The sequence below is a fragment of the Gorilla gorilla genome, chromosome 2 (genome assembly GCF_029281585.2).
Source record: "Gorilla gorilla gorilla isolate KB3781 chromosome 2, NHGRI_mGorGor1-v2.1_pri, whole genome shotgun sequence".
Classification (NCBI taxonomy): domain Eukaryota; kingdom Metazoa; phylum Chordata; class Mammalia; order Primates; family Hominidae; genus Gorilla; species Gorilla gorilla.
The window spans coordinates 167,614,229-167,633,833 of record NC_086017.1 but is presented as its reverse complement, the minus strand read 5'-3'; the positions used below and the strand labels follow the sequence as shown (position 1 = coordinate 167,633,833).

General features: G+C 38.4%; 1 protein-coding gene across 4 annotated transcripts in view; it reads right to left on the bottom strand.

Annotated features, from left to right (window-relative positions):
* KCNAB1 (potassium voltage-gated channel subfamily A regulatory beta subunit 1) overlaps positions 1–19,605 on the bottom strand; it is a 494,315-nt gene that overhangs the window by 52,859 nt on the left and 421,851 nt on the right. For all 4 annotated transcript variants that reach the window (XM_055381884.2, XM_055381883.2, XM_004037886.4 and 1 more), the window contains one exon: positions 14,927–15,013. In XM_055381884.2, the coding sequence (XP_055237859.1) occupies positions 14,927–15,013 (87 nt within the window). The remainder of the gene's footprint in view (positions 1–14,926; positions 15,014–19,605) is intronic.

The following is a 19,605-nucleotide window of genomic DNA, read 5'->3' as shown; positions in this document are numbered from 1 at the left end:
TTTCCATTTTCATACATATTGGTCTAGGTTTTCAGTTCACTGACACTTTCATGAGAAATGAAGTTTCTATTTCTGTTTCTTTGTCTCTGTGTTGTGTATTGGGTCGCTTTTTATTTTTTTAAAGGAAAGGGTAGAAGCATTTTTACTTTGTCCTGCTAATTCCAGATGTTTCCTTACTTTTTTCCAAATTAGGAAACTGTGAGTCAGAGGCGAAGTGGCTTTTACTCACCCACTCCCTCCTTACTTCACCAGAACTCTCTTGTCAATGTTGTTAAAAATTTCCACATTGTTAACACCAATAGACAATGTTCAGTCTTCATCTTACTTGACCTATCAGTAACATTTGATATAGTTGATACCGTCTTCATCTTACTTGACCTATCGGTAACATTTGATATAGTTGATCCCTTCTTCCTCTCTGATATGATTTCTTTATTTCTTTCTTGAACATTACACGCTTCTCCCCATCCTCTCAACCTCCTAACACTGGAGAGTCCCAGAGCTCAGTCCTCAGTCCTTTCTTTCTATATCTTCTTTTTTTTCTGCTTTTACTACTTGTGTGATTTCATCAATTCTCAAGGGTTGAAATACCATTCGCATGCAGACAGCTCCCAAATTTATGTCTTCATCCCAAGATGGAGTTTCAGCTTTGGTGTCTAACTCCCTACTCAGCATCTTCACTTGGCCACCTAATAAACACTTCAAACTCAAGATGACTAAACTCGAACCCCTGAGCTTCCCCACAGCTGGTTCCATATCAGCTATGAATCCCATATCAACTGATGGCAACTCCATCCTTTTGGTGACTCAGGCCTAAAACCTTGGAGTCATTCTTCACTCTTTTCTTTCAGTCACACTCATATCTAATTCACCAGGAACTTCTGTTGCCTCTAACTTCATTATTTATCCAAACTTAACCACATTACAGTCCACGGCTAGTACCCTCATCTGCACCTTATTCTCTCACCTAGATTGCTATAATCATTTTTTAACATGTCTCCCTGCTCCTACATTTGCCCCTATAATGTATTCTCAATCCAAGGGGGGAATGCTTAGGACTCTGGAGTTGGCTATTGAGAAGGTTGCCCCTATAACGTATTCTCAATCCAAGGAGGAGGTATCCTTTTGAAATGTAAGTCAAGTCACATCACTTTTTTGTCAAAAACTCAGAGAGCCCAAAGATCTGGCCTCACTTATTTTTCTAAACTCATCTCCTTCTACCTTCCCCCTTCCTTACTCTGCTGCAGCCACATCTATGTCCTTGACGTTCCTCAAACATGACAGAAGGCTCCCATCTCAGGGCCTTTGCACTGTTTCTACAGCCAGAAGCAGTCTCCTTATCTCTCTTATGGCTATTCACCTGACTTCTTCAAGTCCTTGCTCAAACCCTACCTTCTCAATGGCCAACTCCAACTTCCTAAGCATTCCCATTCTAATTTCCCTGCTTTAGTTTTTCTTTTTGTTTTATAGCACCTATCAACATCTAATATTCTATACAATTTAACTTTTTGTTATATTATTGTTTCTTATCTCTCCTGCCAGAAAGAATGTGCCCAACAGGGGCTGGGATCTTTGTCTATGTTGTTCTCTAATAAATCCTATGTATGCTGTGGTATACAGTAGACACTCAATAAATATTAGTTGGATATGAATAAATGCACAAGGCCAGGTTTTGCACCTGAGTGTTTATACTATGTCATGTTCTTCTGTGGGTCATCTGAGTACTATACGGTGACATTTAAAATGTATTATGTAGGGTTTTTGAGACAGGGTCTTGCAACATTTGATCTCTGCTCAGGAAGAGAGTAGGGAAAATGGACGAGAGAAACAAAATTTCATTCTTTCCTCTTACCCATTTTTTCTTTTTTTTTTAATCTCCCTTTTTTGGCTTTTTGTTAAGTTTTATGTGAATTCTCTTGTCAGATGGGTTTATCTCCTATCTCATTAGATAAAAACATTCATTTTAAAATGGTAATTGGGTTTGTTTAATTACCAAACTTGCTTCTAGTTTCAAAGGCGATGATACAATGCTTTCCTTTTTGCCCTTAATACAGAAGAATATTGGTTAACACTAAGCTTTCTTTCCTTCCTACTGCTTCCCTGTACAAACTGTTCCATCCACTGGCCCTTAAAAACAAACAAAATGGTTTTCTTGAATAAGCAAATTCTGAGCTGACTATATTTGGATTGTCAAAATTTTAAGTCTAAAAGTATCTTATTTAATTATCAGCAATTTTGTATGATTGGCTTCACTGGAGCTAGACACAACACACGCTTTCCCTTTTGAATTTAAAACAAATACATAAAACTTAACATGGGGATACATTTAGAAATGATGGACAAATTCCAAACTGCAGAGGTTGAGGCTTTTGTGGCATATAATATTTTCCACTATTTGAACATTAACAAATAATTACTTCCCAAAGTTGAAGTGACACCTCAAAAGTTTTCAGATTCCCAAGGAGGGTATGTGGGGTGAAGTAGTGCTGGAGTATGAGGGATGTCTTTGTATAATGTATGAATTTTATACAGGGGGCCAAGTGCTTTATTCTGTAATTTATGGAGACTCGAATCTTAAGCACATAAGGTTTTCCTAAACTTCCAGTTATATTGGACTTAATGGTATTTTCGTATAAAGTAAACAAATTTGTTTCTGAAACTAAGAGTTAAATTTTTTTGGCATGTGCATGTAATTTAAGTCAGATTTAAACTTAGGTATTTAAACATGTGTAACAAGTATAACTAATGATAATGTAATCCTTCAGCTTAATTTTTTAAAATCTCCTACTGGTCCTTAACATTCAATAGAGCAAGTATCCTTTGGCCTTGATGAAAACTCAGACTGGTCCCACATCTTTTCTGCTCATTCTATGGTAATACAGAGACCTAAAGTCATTTTAAGTCATAAGCACATCCTCCAACCATCTCAATCAAAACTTCAAACTCAAACTCTTTTCCTCTGCCCAAGCTGGGGCCTGTTTAGGCTAGAAGACTACAAGAGTGTCAGGTACGTTTGGTTTCTCTGTTTCTCTGTTTTCTCCCTCAAACCCCTGTCCTCCAGCCTTCATCCTCCAGGAGGCCCTGAAGGGCAGGACTCAAGAAGACCCCACACAGGAGACATTTGTAACTACCTTCCCTACCAGTCCCAGGAGGTCAGCACTCCCCCAGTGGTGCCACCAAGACAGACAGTCAGCCCACCTCTTTACCCCTGGATTTTCCAGGCACGCATCAGCTCCTAGGCCACTATGCTCCCCAGTCATGGGGGTAATGTTTTAAACCATCTGAATGGCCTTGAAACCCCCATCCCAACCAGGGTGGCAATGAAGAGGCAGCCCTCTCCCATGCTGGGGTGGATGGAGCTCACAGCACAGTTTTCTTCATACATGCCCTTCTCACTAGATCCCCTTTACTCCCCTCTCTCAACTTTTATATTTTTGAAGCCAATGAGGAGCTCCAGAGTCACTGAACAGAGAGTAGGGTAAGAGCAGAAGGGAAAGCTTCTCTTTGTAGAAGAAAACCAACTCCTAAAGAAAGAGGAGCTGATGGAATCAGGAAAGCACCATCTCACAGCCCTCCTTATAAAAGCGGACACAGGCAGGGATCCTTGGTGGGTGCTAAAATGAGATTGTGGGGGACAGGCTATTCACATAGTCTCAAATAATCACATTCTAGGTTATTTATTAATTATAAAGTTAAAGAGGTACTGTCTTAGGGGAGAAACCTGGCAGACATCACTTGAATCGAGTGATCAACCTGAACAGGACCAGCAATGGGATGCAGCAACCCTCCCGGGCCCTTGGAAAACAGTGTGGAGAATACTATGGAATAGTATGCAGACAGAAAAAAAGAATGAAATCATGTCCTTTGCAGCAACATGGGCGGAGCTGGAGGCCATTATTCTAAGTGAAATAGAATCAGAAAATCAAATACGTCATGTTCTCACTTGTAAGGGGGAACTAAACAAGGGCTACACAAGGACATGAAGATGGAAATACTAGACAATGGGGACTCCAAAAGAGGGGAGGGTGGCAGGGAGGTGAGTGTTAAGAAACTCCCTATTGGGTGCAATGTTCACTATTTGGGTGATCAGTTCACTAGACGCCCAAAGCTCAGCATTATGTAATATACCCATGTAACAAACCTGCACATGTACCCCCTGAATCTAAAATAGAATAAAATAAAAAAATTTAACAGTCATGACAATCAAATGTACTGCAGGATTCATGCCCCCTCAAAAAAAGCAAAACAAATAAATCCTATAAAGGACATTTTAGAAAATTTGAATATGGCTTGTATATTCTTGAGTATGATGATTGTGTTATGGTCATATAGAAGAATGCCTTATTCTCAGGAGATACTGGAGAAAATATTTATGGATGAAATGTCACAATGGCAAAGAACAAGAGAGGGAAAAATAAAGGCAAAATGTGGCACAATTTGGTAAATGTAGGTGAAGAGTATTGGGTGTTTATTCTGTCACCATTTCTATAAGTTTTTAATTTCTCAAAATAAACAGTTGGGGGAAGAAAGAGCTATGGAACAAGCTCTTGCACACTTCATTTGAAAGTACAAATGGAGAACTGGCATCTCACTCTAAAACGTCATTTCAATTGTTTCTTGGTGTCTGGCTGAAACTTTGATTATTACATCTTCCAAGGTTTATATATTCCTAAAAGTGTAAACATATGTAACAACAACAACCTCAAAATATTTGTGCAGGACAATTAAAATTTATAACATGTTTCCACTTATCTCATTTTGTCTTCACAACAATCTTGGAAATAGCTAGAATATTTTTATTCTTCCCATTTTACAAATGAAAAACTGAGAAGCGGAAGGTCTGAGCAACTCAGCCAAGTTTATATACCTAAGACTAACGCCCTCACCTTCTGATTGCAGACCTCATATTTTTTCAGGACACATATTAAGTATTCAGGAGGGGGGTTAACAAAACCACTTACTCTCGTTATTAATACTTCCTTTTGTACAGAAAGTAAGAGAGAGACTCGAGGGTATTTGTTTATCCCCGGCTGTCTGAGAATTTTCGATTACCCTGACACAGGTGGCTCTGCTCACTGCATTCAATCAGCATGCCAGTAAACCCTCAGAGTGTGTTGCTGCTAAGTAATGTTAGTCTCCAAGTCCTCTGCATGTCACTGCAGATCTGCTGCAGCAGATCGAGGAACTTACAGAAATGAATTCTCCTGAGATCCAGTCAACATCCCCTCAGAATATGGAGTTAAATTTTGTCACAACTCCAAATATCTCTCAGAGAAATGACAACTCACAGAAGGAAGTGCACATGAGTCATAAACCCACAGCCCCAGAATACTAAGCAGCTCTGTTTTTCACCTGACAGCTGGGGTGAGCAGAAGCACTCTCTGTTCTCCCTCTCTCTCTCTCTTTTTTCTTCACTAAAAACAACTTAAGGGAAAAAGAAGAAGAAGAAAAAAGCACCCTTTTGGAGCTTGGTGAAGTCCACAGACTTGTTGTGAGAAGCTACAATAGTCTCCCAAACATTTGGCCCACCTTGTTTTTCCTTTTTTAACTTACTAATGATACAGATTGAATCTCTTCTGCCTTCACTGTTGAGTAAAGATGTCATGAAAGAAAAAAAAGGTCGGGGGAGGGGGGAGAGAAAATAGAGGAAGTAAACTGCATAGCATATAAGCATATCCTTCTTTAGAATCTTCCCTTCAAACCAGGACTTTATGGAATAAGGTTGGGAATCACTGATTTCCAAAGAAAGCAGAAAATACAACACCAGATGAGTACAATTGTTTTTCTGGAGTATAGTTTTCTTTAAAGCCAGCTCTTCACATATTTTCTGCAGCCTTGGCAATTGTTAACTTCTCAGTAGTTCTAGTAAAGGTAATTTCTCTAAAGCTCTTGTTCTTTCTATGGAACCCAGTTGGAAAAGATCATTTGTTAACCAGGGGCTCTGTTCTTACAGACGCATATCAGAATGATCTACAGTCAGAACTTTGTGGGCCTCTTGTTAATGCTGGAAATTTTTCAACAGGCCTGGAAGATTTGCCGGACCTGAGGCAACATGTCAACAACTGAGAGTGGTGAACTCTGTAATGTGCCTTTGCTGTATGACTTATGATTATTCAGTTCCGCTCAAGAAAGAAAGTGAAACAAAGAAAGAGAATAAATGAAACTGGGTGGAGATGCAAGTAGCTTGTGAGACATAGGCAGAATTTACATGATGAGCATGGTAAAACTAAGTGGATTAGTAACCCCTGAGTCATAGTGGCCATCAACAAAGTAGAGAATGTGCATGCTGAACACAGATAGGAGGGAGGAATGGAAAGAGGTGATATTGACAACATATCCATATGCATATGACATCAGACATTTGAAATATACTAAATATAAATACATAAAATATGAGAACTTAAGTGAAGTCTTCAGTCAGCCACCCATTGGTGACCCCCATTCTAGCCACAGAAATCCTCTGTGCAAGGAATGCAAATAGTCCTTAGCTGTGCATCAGGCCAAATGATGAGTTACAGGTCATGGCCAGGTGGGCTTGTCCCTGTGTCTTTCCAAGTATACTACTGACCCGGGCATCTTTTCCTTGCTGAGCCCCTTGCTGAAACCTCAGATTTGACCTATATAACCACACCACGGAGAAGGTCAATGTGGTAGATAGAGAGAACAGGTCACATGAGCACTGTGTGTCCCAAGATTTAAGTAGCTGGCTTCTTTCTCCTGTGTGAATTCTACTGTAATTATTTTAACTGTCCCTATCTCTTCCTCTCTTTCTTCTCATAATGTGTTTTAATTGATTTGATAAACCATGTGACTCATGCATCTTAATTTGTTGTGTTAGCCTTCTTCTTTGAGACCTCTAGGATAACCTGGTAGTAGACCTGGAGACTACAATTGCATCAAGGTAATTTCCTGCATGAAAAAAATTACAGCAGTACTATACAAACAGTAATAATAACAAAAATGGTAGCTCTAAATTTTGAGTAGTTACTAGGTAACATCCTAAGCATTTTGTGTATATTATCTCAAATAATCCAGATATTATTACCTACGTTCTACAGATAAGAAAACCAGGGACAAGAGAAGTTCAATAACTTGCCTAAGATCAATTGGCTCGTAACAGAAAGAGGATTTGAATTGAGGTCTGACTCTTAATGCCATACCTTTTCTATTTTGGAGGAGTCCAAGCTATTTTCCAAACCCCCTCCCCACTGCCCACCATTTCCTCCTATTAGGTCATCCTAACTAAAATCTACCCCCTTAACTTCCTAGCCCCCTCCCATGATTAATTTGTTTCTCCATTCTGTTATCACCATCTAATGTAACTTTCTTACTAACTTTTTGTCTGTCTCCCCAACAAGAATGTGATTTTTCTAAGGATAGGATTTTTGTTTATTAACTTCTGCTTCTCCAAGTGCCCAAAACAGTGCTTAAATAGTAAGTATCCAGTGAATACCAACTGAATGAATGAGTTAATCCTATTATTGAATTGTTTTTTTTTCTAGAGACATCTTTGAAAATAAAGTCACAGGCACAAGATCACCTTTCAGGCTGAATAGATTAACCCTGGAAAATTTATGATTAAATCAGCTTAAAGGGCATAAAGAGTTTCAGAGCAAAATTTTAGGAGAAAAAAAAGGGCTATAAGAAAATTACACTGCCAACTCCATGGCTTGAATCTTACATGACTTCACCACAGATCCTGTGCAGCCCTGCAGCTTGGCTATCTCCATTAGATTTTCATCATATTATAATTTCAGGGCCTTGGACTTCTCCCATGATTACCTCTGAGAAGAGATCCAGAGAAAGGAGAGTTTTACATGCCTTACCTAGGGCATTCTAGAAATGGAGCTTACGTTTGTTTGCCCCAGCTGTGAGTGAGGTGCTGTAACCACATTGTTAACTCATTCAGATGGTACTTTATGTTTCCTCTGTTTTCAGGTGAGGAAAGTGAGCCTCTGTGAGGATAGTAGCTTTTCACAAGTGTACAGTCTGATGGGTAGCAAAGCCAGAATTTGAAGTTGTGTCTGTCTAATGCCCTAGTCCACTCTGCAGAAATATTGTTCCAATGAGGAGGTCCACCATGAACAGAAACATGAGATTTTCTAAACAGACGAACTTGAGATGGAAAGAACCCGAAGTGAACCCTACTGTCCCCCATTGTCATTTCTTAGGACGGATGAAATAAATTTGTCTTTTTATGACACAATTTTTTTGGTCTGTACAGGATAAAACATCAGGTAAATAGGCCTAAAGTATCAGGAAAATTTTTGGCGAATTTGCAGTTAAAATGGAAACAAAACTGCTTTTTAAAATTGAAACACTTTTTTTTTTGCCACAAGCTTGGCTGGGTTTGGCTCATCTTCTTGGATATGAAAATCATTTTCTCCAAATTAATTTCTTGAAAACTCAACTGTCCCAGGCTTTCAAGCCACGGGGTTAAATTGATCTGATGTACACCAGAGGCCTTGGGAACGTCCTGGCCAGGGTAATAAATGAAATGCATTAAATAATCTTAATTGATATAGTAATACTCAGGGGGCAACTGAATTGCCAAAGAATTGTCCCTTTATTCATTTCTGCTCATTTAGATATCAATCAGATTTCTAAAGAGAGATGCAGTGCATCTGGATGCTACTGTGATTGCAGATGAGAAACAGCATGTAAGTGTCCTGGGGCTGTTTGGCAGCAACCTGTCAACATCTCCTTGAAATATGTTGAACCAGGTACTAGAATGTTTATAGAGGTTAGGAAACCAAGACAGGTTTTCAAGTAGAGGAAAACGAAGTTGGAGCTATTTAACTTTGGAGCTTTATTCATTCAATCACTCAAACACTTGCTCGGTCATTCATCCAGCTATTCAATAAATATTTATTGAGCACCTACTATGTGCCTGTGGCTCTGTTAGACTGGGAATATAGTTTATAAGCCTGTGTGGTCAAGTACAGTAGCTACTAGCCACATGTGGCTATTGAGCACTTGAAATGTGGCTGATCCTAATTACAATTGTCTACTGAGCAGCTGAAATGTGTTGCTCCAAATTAGGGTGTACACAACTGATTTCAAAGACTTAGTAGGGAAAAAAAAGAATGTAATATATGCCATTAGTAACTTTTGGATACTAATGGATCATGTTGAAGTGATAAGTTTTGATATATCACATTAAATAAAATATAATAAATAACCTCACCTGTTTCTTTTTTACTTTTTTTTTTTACTTTAAGTTCAGAAATACATGTGCAGGACGTGCAGGTTTGTTACATAGGTATACATGTGCCATGGTGGTTGGCTGCACCCATCAACCCGTCATCTAGGCTTTATGCCCTGCATGCATTAGGTATTTATCCTAATGCTCTCTCTCCCCTTGCCCCCCACCCCACAACGGGCCCCGATATGTGTTGTTCCTCTCTCTTTTTACTTTTTTAATGTAGCTAATAGAAAATTTAAATTATATATATGTGGCTTGCATTATATTTCTATTGGACAGCTCTCTGATAATATTTGCAGAAGATTTCTTCCTTCTATATCATGTTTTTTCGGATGGCTTGAAGGTAACTTTCAGGGAAGATAATAAAAGATAGAGGTGGAAGGCCTGATCTACTGCGGTTAAATGATGTTTCTAGGTTTTAGGTGGTTTATTTTTGGTTTTGTAAACTTTTTACTTTGGAAGTTAAATATCTAGGTCCAGTATTTTGGAACAGTCAAAATGTAGAAAATTTGGGATACTGCAATGTTTTTTGCTTTCTGGCATTTTCTAAGTTGTCATTGGATATCCTGAATCCCTGAATATCCATAGATGCCTGCTTTCACATGACAACACTAAAAAAGATGGCTTAGAAAGAAGTAAATACTTATGGAATGGGTTATTTGACAAGATGATACTATGGGAATAAGTGAAGCTAACTTTGGTCTTGCTTCTCTTATTTGAAATTGAGACATCTGGGCTGCTTTATGTCTGTGCTGATCTGCTGGCAGGAAAAAATTAATAACTGGAACCGTAATCAGCATGGAAATAATATTTAATGACTCAGGAATTCTGTAAGAATAATCAGTTTTGGCAATAAGCTCTATATGAAAAGTAAGGACTCAAATCCAAGTGTTTTTAAAATAAAAAACTAAAATTTAATTTAATTTAAAAATCATATTCTCAGATCGAAAAGTTAGTGTGTCCCCTCTTTTTGCTGTTGTCTACAAGTGGTACAGGCTTATACCTTCCTTTCATGACCACAGTTAGGCTCAATCTGTTCTTCCTGGAGCAGTGAGAAGAGTATAGGTAGAGATATTAGCCTGGTGTTTGGGAATGACAGAAAATCAAAACAAACAAACAAACAAAAAAAACCCCAAAAACTCCTCATATGGCTCCTTGGACACACAAACGCTCTGTGTCCATCCATGTCCAGACTGACTCTATTGCCTGAACTTTTTCTTGTCTAATGAGCTCGAGAGAAGATTTTGAAATACAGGTTAGGGATTTGTGGAAGTGACAGAATTAGGGATATGAGCTTCATAGAGCATAAAGAACTGTCAGTGACTCTACTGGGAGGAACACAGACCCATAAGAAGGAAGAAATGGGATGTGGGGCTGATTTTTTTCTAGGACTGGAAAACATGCCATCGTTGCCAGATATCGTAGCAGAGACAGATGGCATGGCAGATGCTGTGAAAGAAAAATGACTTACTACTAGGTGAACCAGAAAAAATAAACAAGAGGGACAGAGGAAAAAGTACACAAGCTCCCCTCCATTGTCAGGAACATCTTCCCATAGCCTGAAAATGTCTAACTGTATTCCATGGGGTTGCAGATTGCGAATGAAGTTTCTCACCCCTTTCTCCACTGATTGCACCTTTGGAATTTACAGCCATTCTTTTGAGAGGACTCGCTTTTTGTCTATTGATTTTCTAAGAAATAAGGGAAGGAAAAAACTAATTAGATATATGATGCCAATATGTTATAAAGATGCTGCAGTTAATCTTTTTCTGGCTCAGATGGTTGCTATATGATATGTAGAAACTGGATGAAGCTCGTCTTGGTTTATTTTTAAAATGTTCCCGATTAACATCATTTCATGGTAGAAACCACATGAATACAATTGGCATTTTAATAATATTTAAATGGAAGTTGTTTAAAATGTATCTTAGCGATGCTCATTGTGGGTACACACATGACCCTTGACATTTGCATAGTTTATGACTGCAGACTCTCAGTGTCCCCAAGTTCTTGTACTCCACGCTACCTGGTAATCAGTGACAAATAAGAGCAAGCACTGGGTTGGGCTGAACTCATTTGAAAGTGCTATGTCCCCTGTGTTTAAAAGAGGTGCCTCAGCAGAATTATGTCAGCGTGTGTTGTGACTCCATGGGGTTGGCAAATAATAGTTGAAATCAATAAAAATGATTTACAAATGCTAAGGGTCCATAGTATTAATAAATGCAGATTTAATATATAAATACTCAACAATATATACTTGGCAACCACTGTTGTGTCACTTAAACAGAAATGGATGCAAGTGAACCTAAAATAGCCAACGTGAGTTGCTGAAACAAGAAAAAAAGTAGTATAATTTGATATTAAGGATTTTTCTGCCACTACTGAAAAAAAAAAGGTTGGACAACTATCTGGTGATGATTTTTTCACCACATTTGAAAAATAAATTGAATAATTAATTAACGCCAATAGAATATCATTAACTAACAGAGTTACTGTAGCGTTTTCAAGGGTAATTTGATTATAAATAACATTTGTCTTCTGTAATGTTTTTAGAAACACTGATAGTCTTCCTAAGGTATACCCCCATTGTACATGTACAACTTTATTCCCATACACACACTGTATGATTTACAAAATTGTTGCAAAGGTGACTCTCAACAACATGGAATCCAGAACTAACACAGGCACCTTGTTTTTCCCCCATTTTTAGGGTGCCAAATGTACCCAAGTCCACCTGACAGTCCTGTCTCTTTATTTCCTATTTCTTCTTTATTTCCCAGATCAGTACCTTCCCCTGGTACAGTAAAGTAGAAAAGACTATATGCATAGATGTGTTTCCAGAGACTTATATCAAACTCTGGTTGTTCCAGTGGGCCCACCTTGGAACAAATGAGTGTACTAAGTTTGAGGATAAACATTTTCTGAAAGCTAGGAAAAGCTCACATGGAAGCTATTTCAATCTGGAACAAGTCCTGCATGAGGAGCTGCCTGTGGAATGTCCCTGCTAGGTCCTCCCAGAAGAATAAGCCTCAGAGGTTGATTGGCCTGCTGGGGTGAGTCTCCCCTTCCTAGTGAGGGGGAGCAGGCTACATTCCAGCATGAGGTGGTTGATTGCTGCTGTGCTACAAAATGCCATGTGCCTTGACCTTATCAACAAGTGGTGAATCTCCATTGTTTGACACCCTTCATTATGCTTCTGAACTTGGAAAATGACTCAGGATAAAATAGCTTCCCATTCCGCTTTGTGGAATTGTATATGAGAAACTACTCGGGGAAAATGTAAATTTTCTCTGATTCCCACAAAGGCTAAATAATGCTGCAGTTACGAACTCCACTGGGCAGCAGCAATTATTTTTTAAAACACTTTGAAGATTTTTTAAAATAAATTTCAACATTTAATAAATATTGATACAAGAGACATCATTGTCTTGTTGGTATCACATAGTTTGGCTCCTAATTGAGGATTTCCTCCTTCTTCTATAAATATAATGCAAATTATGTTTTCTGTTTGAGAGACTCCTACAATATATTCCTAAAATTAAAGGTAGGGGTAAGATGGGAACAAAATCCTTAAAAATCTCAGATGTTCTGCTATCCTGTACATGGTATAACTGCAAAGAACATTGTCTAAAAGAGGAAAATAGTCACTAGGCACTTAAAATGTGAAGCAATTCCAGTCTTTTATAGACCCCACTAAATGGCATTTTACTTGACACTATTGCAGACTAAATAACTTTAGTGCTCTGTTTTAACGTGTCATTAAGAATTGACTGGAACATTTCTACACTGCTGGTGGGAACGTAAACTAGTACAGCCGCTATGGAAAACAGTGTGAATATTCCTTAAAGAACACGCGTGTTTACAGCAGCACAATTCACAATTGCAAAATCATGGAACCAACCCAAATGCCCATCAATCAATGAGTGGATAAAGAAACTGTGAGATATATATATATGTGTGTGTGTGTGTATATGTGTGTGTGTGTGTATGTGTGTGTGTGTGCGTGCGCGTGTCTGTGTGTGTATATATATATGATGGAATACTACTCAGCCATAAAAAGGAATGAATTAACAGCATTTGCAGTGACCTGGATGAGACTGGAGACTGTTATTCTAAGTGAAGTAACCCAGGAATGGGAAACCAAACGTTGTGTGTTCTCACTGATATGTGAGAACTAAGCTATGAGGACACAAAGACATAAGCATGCTACAGTGGACTTTGGGGACTTGGGGGGAAGAGTGGGAGAGGAGTGAGGGATAAGACTACAAATATGGTGCAGTGTATTCTGCTCTAGTGATAAGTGCACCAAAATCTTACAAATCACCGCTAAAGCACTTACTCATGTAACCAACTACTACCTGTACCCCAATAACTTATGGAAAAATAAGATAAAAAATAAAAAATAAAAAAGAGTTGAATAACATCATATTATCCTTGCAATAAATACTTCTTATACTAATAAAATGCTTATGATTTGCTTTATCAAACACCTAATCTTTGCTTTGACAAAAAATATGCAGTTTTATGTCATTTCCATGGAAAATTTCCCACACTGATACTGTTTTATAATAAACTCCTAATTTTACCCGGATTCAAGAAAGAAGAAAACTGTAGGAGAAAGTTAGATATAAGACTATATATATTTTACATTTCTCTGTAGTTGAGAATGAGATAAATGGCAAGGAAAATAATTTCCATAACTTTTTTATGGTCAGAAATACAACCTAGAAAAATTTATAATATGTCAATCATTTATACTTTTCCATTACTATAACCCTTCTATAACCCTATAACAAGAACCACTCTTTACAGAACCTGATTTATTACAAGATCCTGCCGTTTGAATCATCAAGGACAAAGTTACCTTCAATGTAATCTCATGTGAATCAAACTATTCTAATTATTTTAAAAGTGGTAATCCACATCATACTGTTCAAATAACCAGAATATTCATTTTTGCTCTTTTTCTCATATATCTTCATTCTCAGTCACCTCAGGTAAGTGATAATCCATATGATTTTAAACTTCAGTTAACTGGAACATTCTTTTTAATTCATCCTCAGCCTCTCAAACTATCTTCTGTCTCAAACATCCTAGCAAGTTCTGTAAATAAATGTAAATTGAAGAAAATCTGGTTTTAGAAACATTCTGAAAGCTTCTACAGGGAGAAGCTTAAACTGTGGTCCTCAAACAGTTATAACAGAAAGGGGATAAAATGTTGCAGCTCCTTGAGACTCAACAATCAAACTGCAATGATATCTTATTTTGAAGCAGTCACTGCTGTGGAATCCCTGCTGGTGGCACCACTGAGCATTGCTACCACAGACTGGAAACTAATCAGACTTAGAGCCATTATAAAATAGGAAGACCCTCAAAGGATTTACTGTGAAGCGATGATGGCAGAGTTATAAAGCCCCTTTCCAATTAACTTTATTGTTTTAGTTGATGAAATCACAAAAGTGAAATGAACCTGGAAAAGGTGAGCACTGTAACCAGCGGGAGCCATGAGCCCAATGCCTTCAACTGCTTTAAAAGAAGAAGATGCAGCACACAGAGCATTGGTTTTGGGGTTAAACGCTGAGGCCAAAAGGCATTGGTCAGAAACATTTTTATTTCTCACATTCAGTTTGATCAGTCTGAATACAATTCATTTCCTACTGTGAGCAGAATAAGCCCTCAAACTGAGTATTCTAGAGTATTTTATTAACTTTCTTAACTTACCTTCCATGGGAGTGTTACTGTCCGGTCGATTTGCAAAGACCACATCCACATACTCGAGCTGCAGCCTCTGAAGGGAGCCCTTCAATCCTGGGAGCAGAAGCAGGAAACAAACCCCAAAATCTAAATATGAGCACTATTCAAAGAGTTGAAGTTTGGTTTCTTTCAAGAATTTACTTTAAAAAAATAGAATTGGAATAGTTTCAAAAATGCGTTGAATACAATGATTGTTAATTGACTCTAGAACGTTTTAAAAATATATCAAAGGCTGACTTCCCCCAATAAAAAAAGTCTTAGAGCTTTTTCAGGAATATTATCACTCTCACAGGAAAATATACACTTAGGAATGACCTTCACAGTGACTTGTATGTGGCAATATCCAGAAGCAAAATTTAGAATAAAAAGCAGCTTCTTTCCAACAGTTAGTGTTTTTCTTCGTGAACAATGCAAATTAATATTTATGTTTTGGATCACTTAATAGGCTTATAGTGAGCTAGAGGTACATTTATTACACATAAAACTCATTAAAATGGTTTAAATCAGAAATAAATGACTGCCCCAACCCCTTCTTAATGTAAATGTTGGTTTTAATAGTAATATAAAGGGGTTAGCAAATGAAGCCTTTGCTCAACATTTTACTAATTGGAACAAAGTTTAAGGAACATAAAATATAGCTGAGCTCTACCATTTCTATTATTCTCTGTTTTGGGGGAAGAAACAAAAACACTAGACGCTAACGCTATAAAGACTGAAGACGTAATATGAAGGAGAGAATAAGAACTTAAAAAGGGAGTCAGGAACCAACCGCCTATGTTTCGGCCCTAACCATTTGGTCACATTTCTATGAATACTCAGAAAAAAATTAATTTTAGTAAAATTAATACTTCCCTGAAATAGAATGTATTGTATATAATATTATGCAACCAACAGGATGACAGTGTTCGAGAATCATGTTACCCTATTTCCATGGGGCACAGAATTTAGCATTCTCTTATCAGCCTCTTTAATTCCTCAGGGAGACCAGAGGCTTTACTCTCTTTATTATAGGCATAAAATTAATTGCATGTTAAATGAGGCTCTTATAAATTTAAATTTGGTTCATTTAAATTTGATTTTTCATACTGGTTTATCAGCCAGCCACAATTACTTTTCTGACAGGAAAATGGAGTGCTTGAATATTGTTCCGGAAATATTTTCCATCCATTGAGAAAGGATTGTCTGTGATGGTAGCTTGTTAAAAGCTTTGATGAAGAGATTAGGGCAGACAGATGTTATGAGGTCTAATGCCTGCTCTTATAAACCTTCTGTGATGCTCAGGCACAGGGTATCACCAGCTATCTCAAGAAACAGTGTGAAATTAAATTAACATGAAAAAGTATCATGATATGAGCCACTTTTGGGGACAGTTGTATGCAGGGAGGAGGTAAGGAAAAGACAGGAATACTAAGTAAACAAATAACAGGGTATCACAAGGTTTGAGAGGTCAGAAATCTGCACCCTAGCATGCTAGGGACCCCACTTGGGTTCGTTGACCTTTCTTTGAGACTCAATTCTCTAGTCTGCAGTGGGCCTAACAATACTGACACCTTCAGAATTGCTGCTCCTGGGAGAGCTGTGTAACATAGTCTACAGAACCAGAATGTGAAATTATACCATGGTGTTCGCATCTGGAAAGTTTCAGGCGGAAGACAACAAAAGACCAAATGCCAAAAATTTTCACTAGACCCCCTGTTTTGGAAAGGGGCATTTAATGACAGTTATGGCCTATGCCTGGCAGAGGAAATAAGTATCTTGTTTTCTGACAATGGCCCTCTCTCTCCGTTCTCTTCTAAACAGCTCAGTGTGGGCTGAGAGTAACTAGCAGAAGAGGCTACAAATAACTTGGCACTGTTACAGCACTGTGTGATCAGGCGTGTCACAGACAGGTGTGAATTTTGTCATTTATTATTCCATCCCATGAGCATGTATTGAGTTCCAATTTTATCCTGAGACTGTGCCAGGCTCTCGGGGTTTAAAGATGCACAGACACAGTCTTCATCCCAAGGAGCACTAACAGTGCATATTGAGAGCGTCTATTGGCACAGGTTCCTTGTTCAAGGTCGTAATGTGTACCTGGAACTAATGATATGGACTTGATCCTAAGGTCAGCCTCATGGTATTTGGTCATTCCCACCTCTTAAATTCTTTCTCTGAAAAGCACTCTTTCTTGATATTTGGCAAGAAATTCAAGTATCTGAGGCCAGTGATCCCTCCTCTGACTTTGAAGTGGAGTGAAAGGAAATTGTCCCTCTAAAGGACACTATCCACTCACTTTAAAAATCTCAATCACGTAAAGTCTTGTAATCCATGGTATGAACTTTGGATTCTGTGTGAGATTTAAAGACATTGGTTGGGGAGGGTCGAGTGAGGAGGAGATTAAGCAGAGGAAATAATATGATCAGATTTCCATTTTGAACCGATGGCTCCACCTGCTGAGAGGGACCTGAAGGCACAAGAGTGAAGGCAGGCACAGCCACCGCAGCCCATCCAGCTCAGACAAAGTTAGTGAGAGGTGTGCACATTTGGGACAAGTTGTGTAAGTAGTAATACATGGACTTGCTGGTGTGCTGGATATAGGGTGTGGAGATTAGAGTAAATAAGAATGACTCCTAGATTTTTGGCCTGAGAAGTGAAGTGACTGTTACTAAATGGGGCAGTCAGGGGGAAAGCCAACCGGAGATGGTCGGGGAGCCAAGTTGAGTCTAAGCAGCACCTCAGTCACTACATGGAGCTCTTGGCAGCTGGTTGGACCAGTCTGGCATTCAGAGGAGGTGAGGCACAGGGTTTGGGATTCAGGGTACTGATTTGGGCTGTCCCGAATGACCCTGTGATATCCCTTAGCCTCTCTGAGCCTCAGTTTCCTCATCTGTCCAAGGACAAAATGGTGCTTGGTGATCTACCTGCTTTGGTCTTTCATGTAACTGCAAACCAAATCAGATATTCCTGCTTTTTCCTATCTGGATGCTTTAATTTTGTAGAAATACATAAATGAAATCAACATTAAGATATGTTTCATGAGTATCTCCTTAAGAGCCATTTACGTTTAGTTTCAAAAAGCAAGTCATCATGATCTATCTCCATTTAGCAAATGTTTGTTGAGTGCTGGCTTAGGGCCAGGTATTGTTTTAAGTTTAAGTAGACATGCAAAAATGCATTAACCTTGGCTCCAGAAGGGCAGCTGGGCAGCCAATCTTAACCTAAGGAGGTAAGTGCTCCAGTGCAGCAAATGCACTTACTGGAGGCAGTTTGACCTTAGCCTGTGCCTCTGCACTAACCCAGCGTCTGTGGAAAGAGGAAAACAGGAGAAGCAGGAGAAATGCTCCCTGACCTTGAGGAGATAATTAGAAGTAAACTGGCAATTTCTCAAAAGTCCACAGGAAAATAAATTACTCAGAGAAAATAGTTCTCAAGTGACTACAGTAAAAAAAAATCTAAGTCCATTTTTCTTTTAGGTTCCAAATTTTAACAAGAACCGTACTGTTTAGAAGGTAACCTTGATTCAATTTAAGTGTATTTCACAGGTTTCTGAAGAAATATGTTTATTCCAGACAGTCAGCAGATTGGCACAGTTAGAGGTGGATGGGGTGTTCACTGTTGCAGGTTTGACTGTGTGGAAGCAAGGAAATCAGTAGTTTGGAGATTCTGCAAGGGTTCTATTTAAGCATGCTGTGTTGTCACCTTTTACACCTACCACGCACTTGCTTTTCTATCTAGCTTGCAAAAAAAGTTGCCTTAAATAATATACATTGTTTATATAATTTCTAGTTTTTTCTCAGCAGACCTATCAACATAATTTGAGACACCTGCTTCTTTTATAAAGGCTGGGTTGTATTGGAATCATATTCAGCATATGGCTGTGCCTCCCGTTACAAAACGTGGTTATCCTTGATGGCTGATGTACGTTTACATGAACATAGTACACTGGAAAAAAATCCTGTGGCAAATCCATTTGTTCAGAAATGTATTCTTTAATTGAAACATCATAGATTGTCTTTTTCTTTTAAAGTTCATAGAGTTTAAGATTTGTTATTTATTAAAAAGTTTCAAGCAGAGCTTTCTCAGATTATTTTCCTCTCCTACTCCAAAAACAATGGCAGTGGGTTTGTGTTTTGAATTGCATAACAAAATTGTTTACCTGAAAGGCAAATGTAGAGTCGGACACAGCTTTTGGCTGTTGGAATATACAAGCGATTTACTTATTCTTACTTGGTGACCTACCAAACTATTTCTTTTCCTTTACATTAGGCACTAAAGGAATGTGTTTTATTTTAATTTAATTAATTAACTTTTCCTGTAGAGACAAGGGTCTCACTATTATGACCAGGCTGGTCTCAAGCTCCTGGCCTCAAGCCATCCTCCCACCTCAGCCTCCCAAATCGTTGGGATTACAGGCATAAGCCACCATGCCCAGCCAGTACCAAAGGAATCTGTTCTGCTAAATTCTAAGATTGGCTCAAGTTGGGGTTTAAAAAATGTTTGTGGAATGGCTGAATGAGTAAATTGGATTTTAGAACCTGAGGGGACTTTGTGATTCTAAATGAGTGTAATCAATCTGCTAGTGAAATTTCTTCCTCCTCCTTGTGAATCTAAGGAGAACATTACACCTAAGCAGATCTAAGTCAAGAACTTTGGGCTCATTAAAA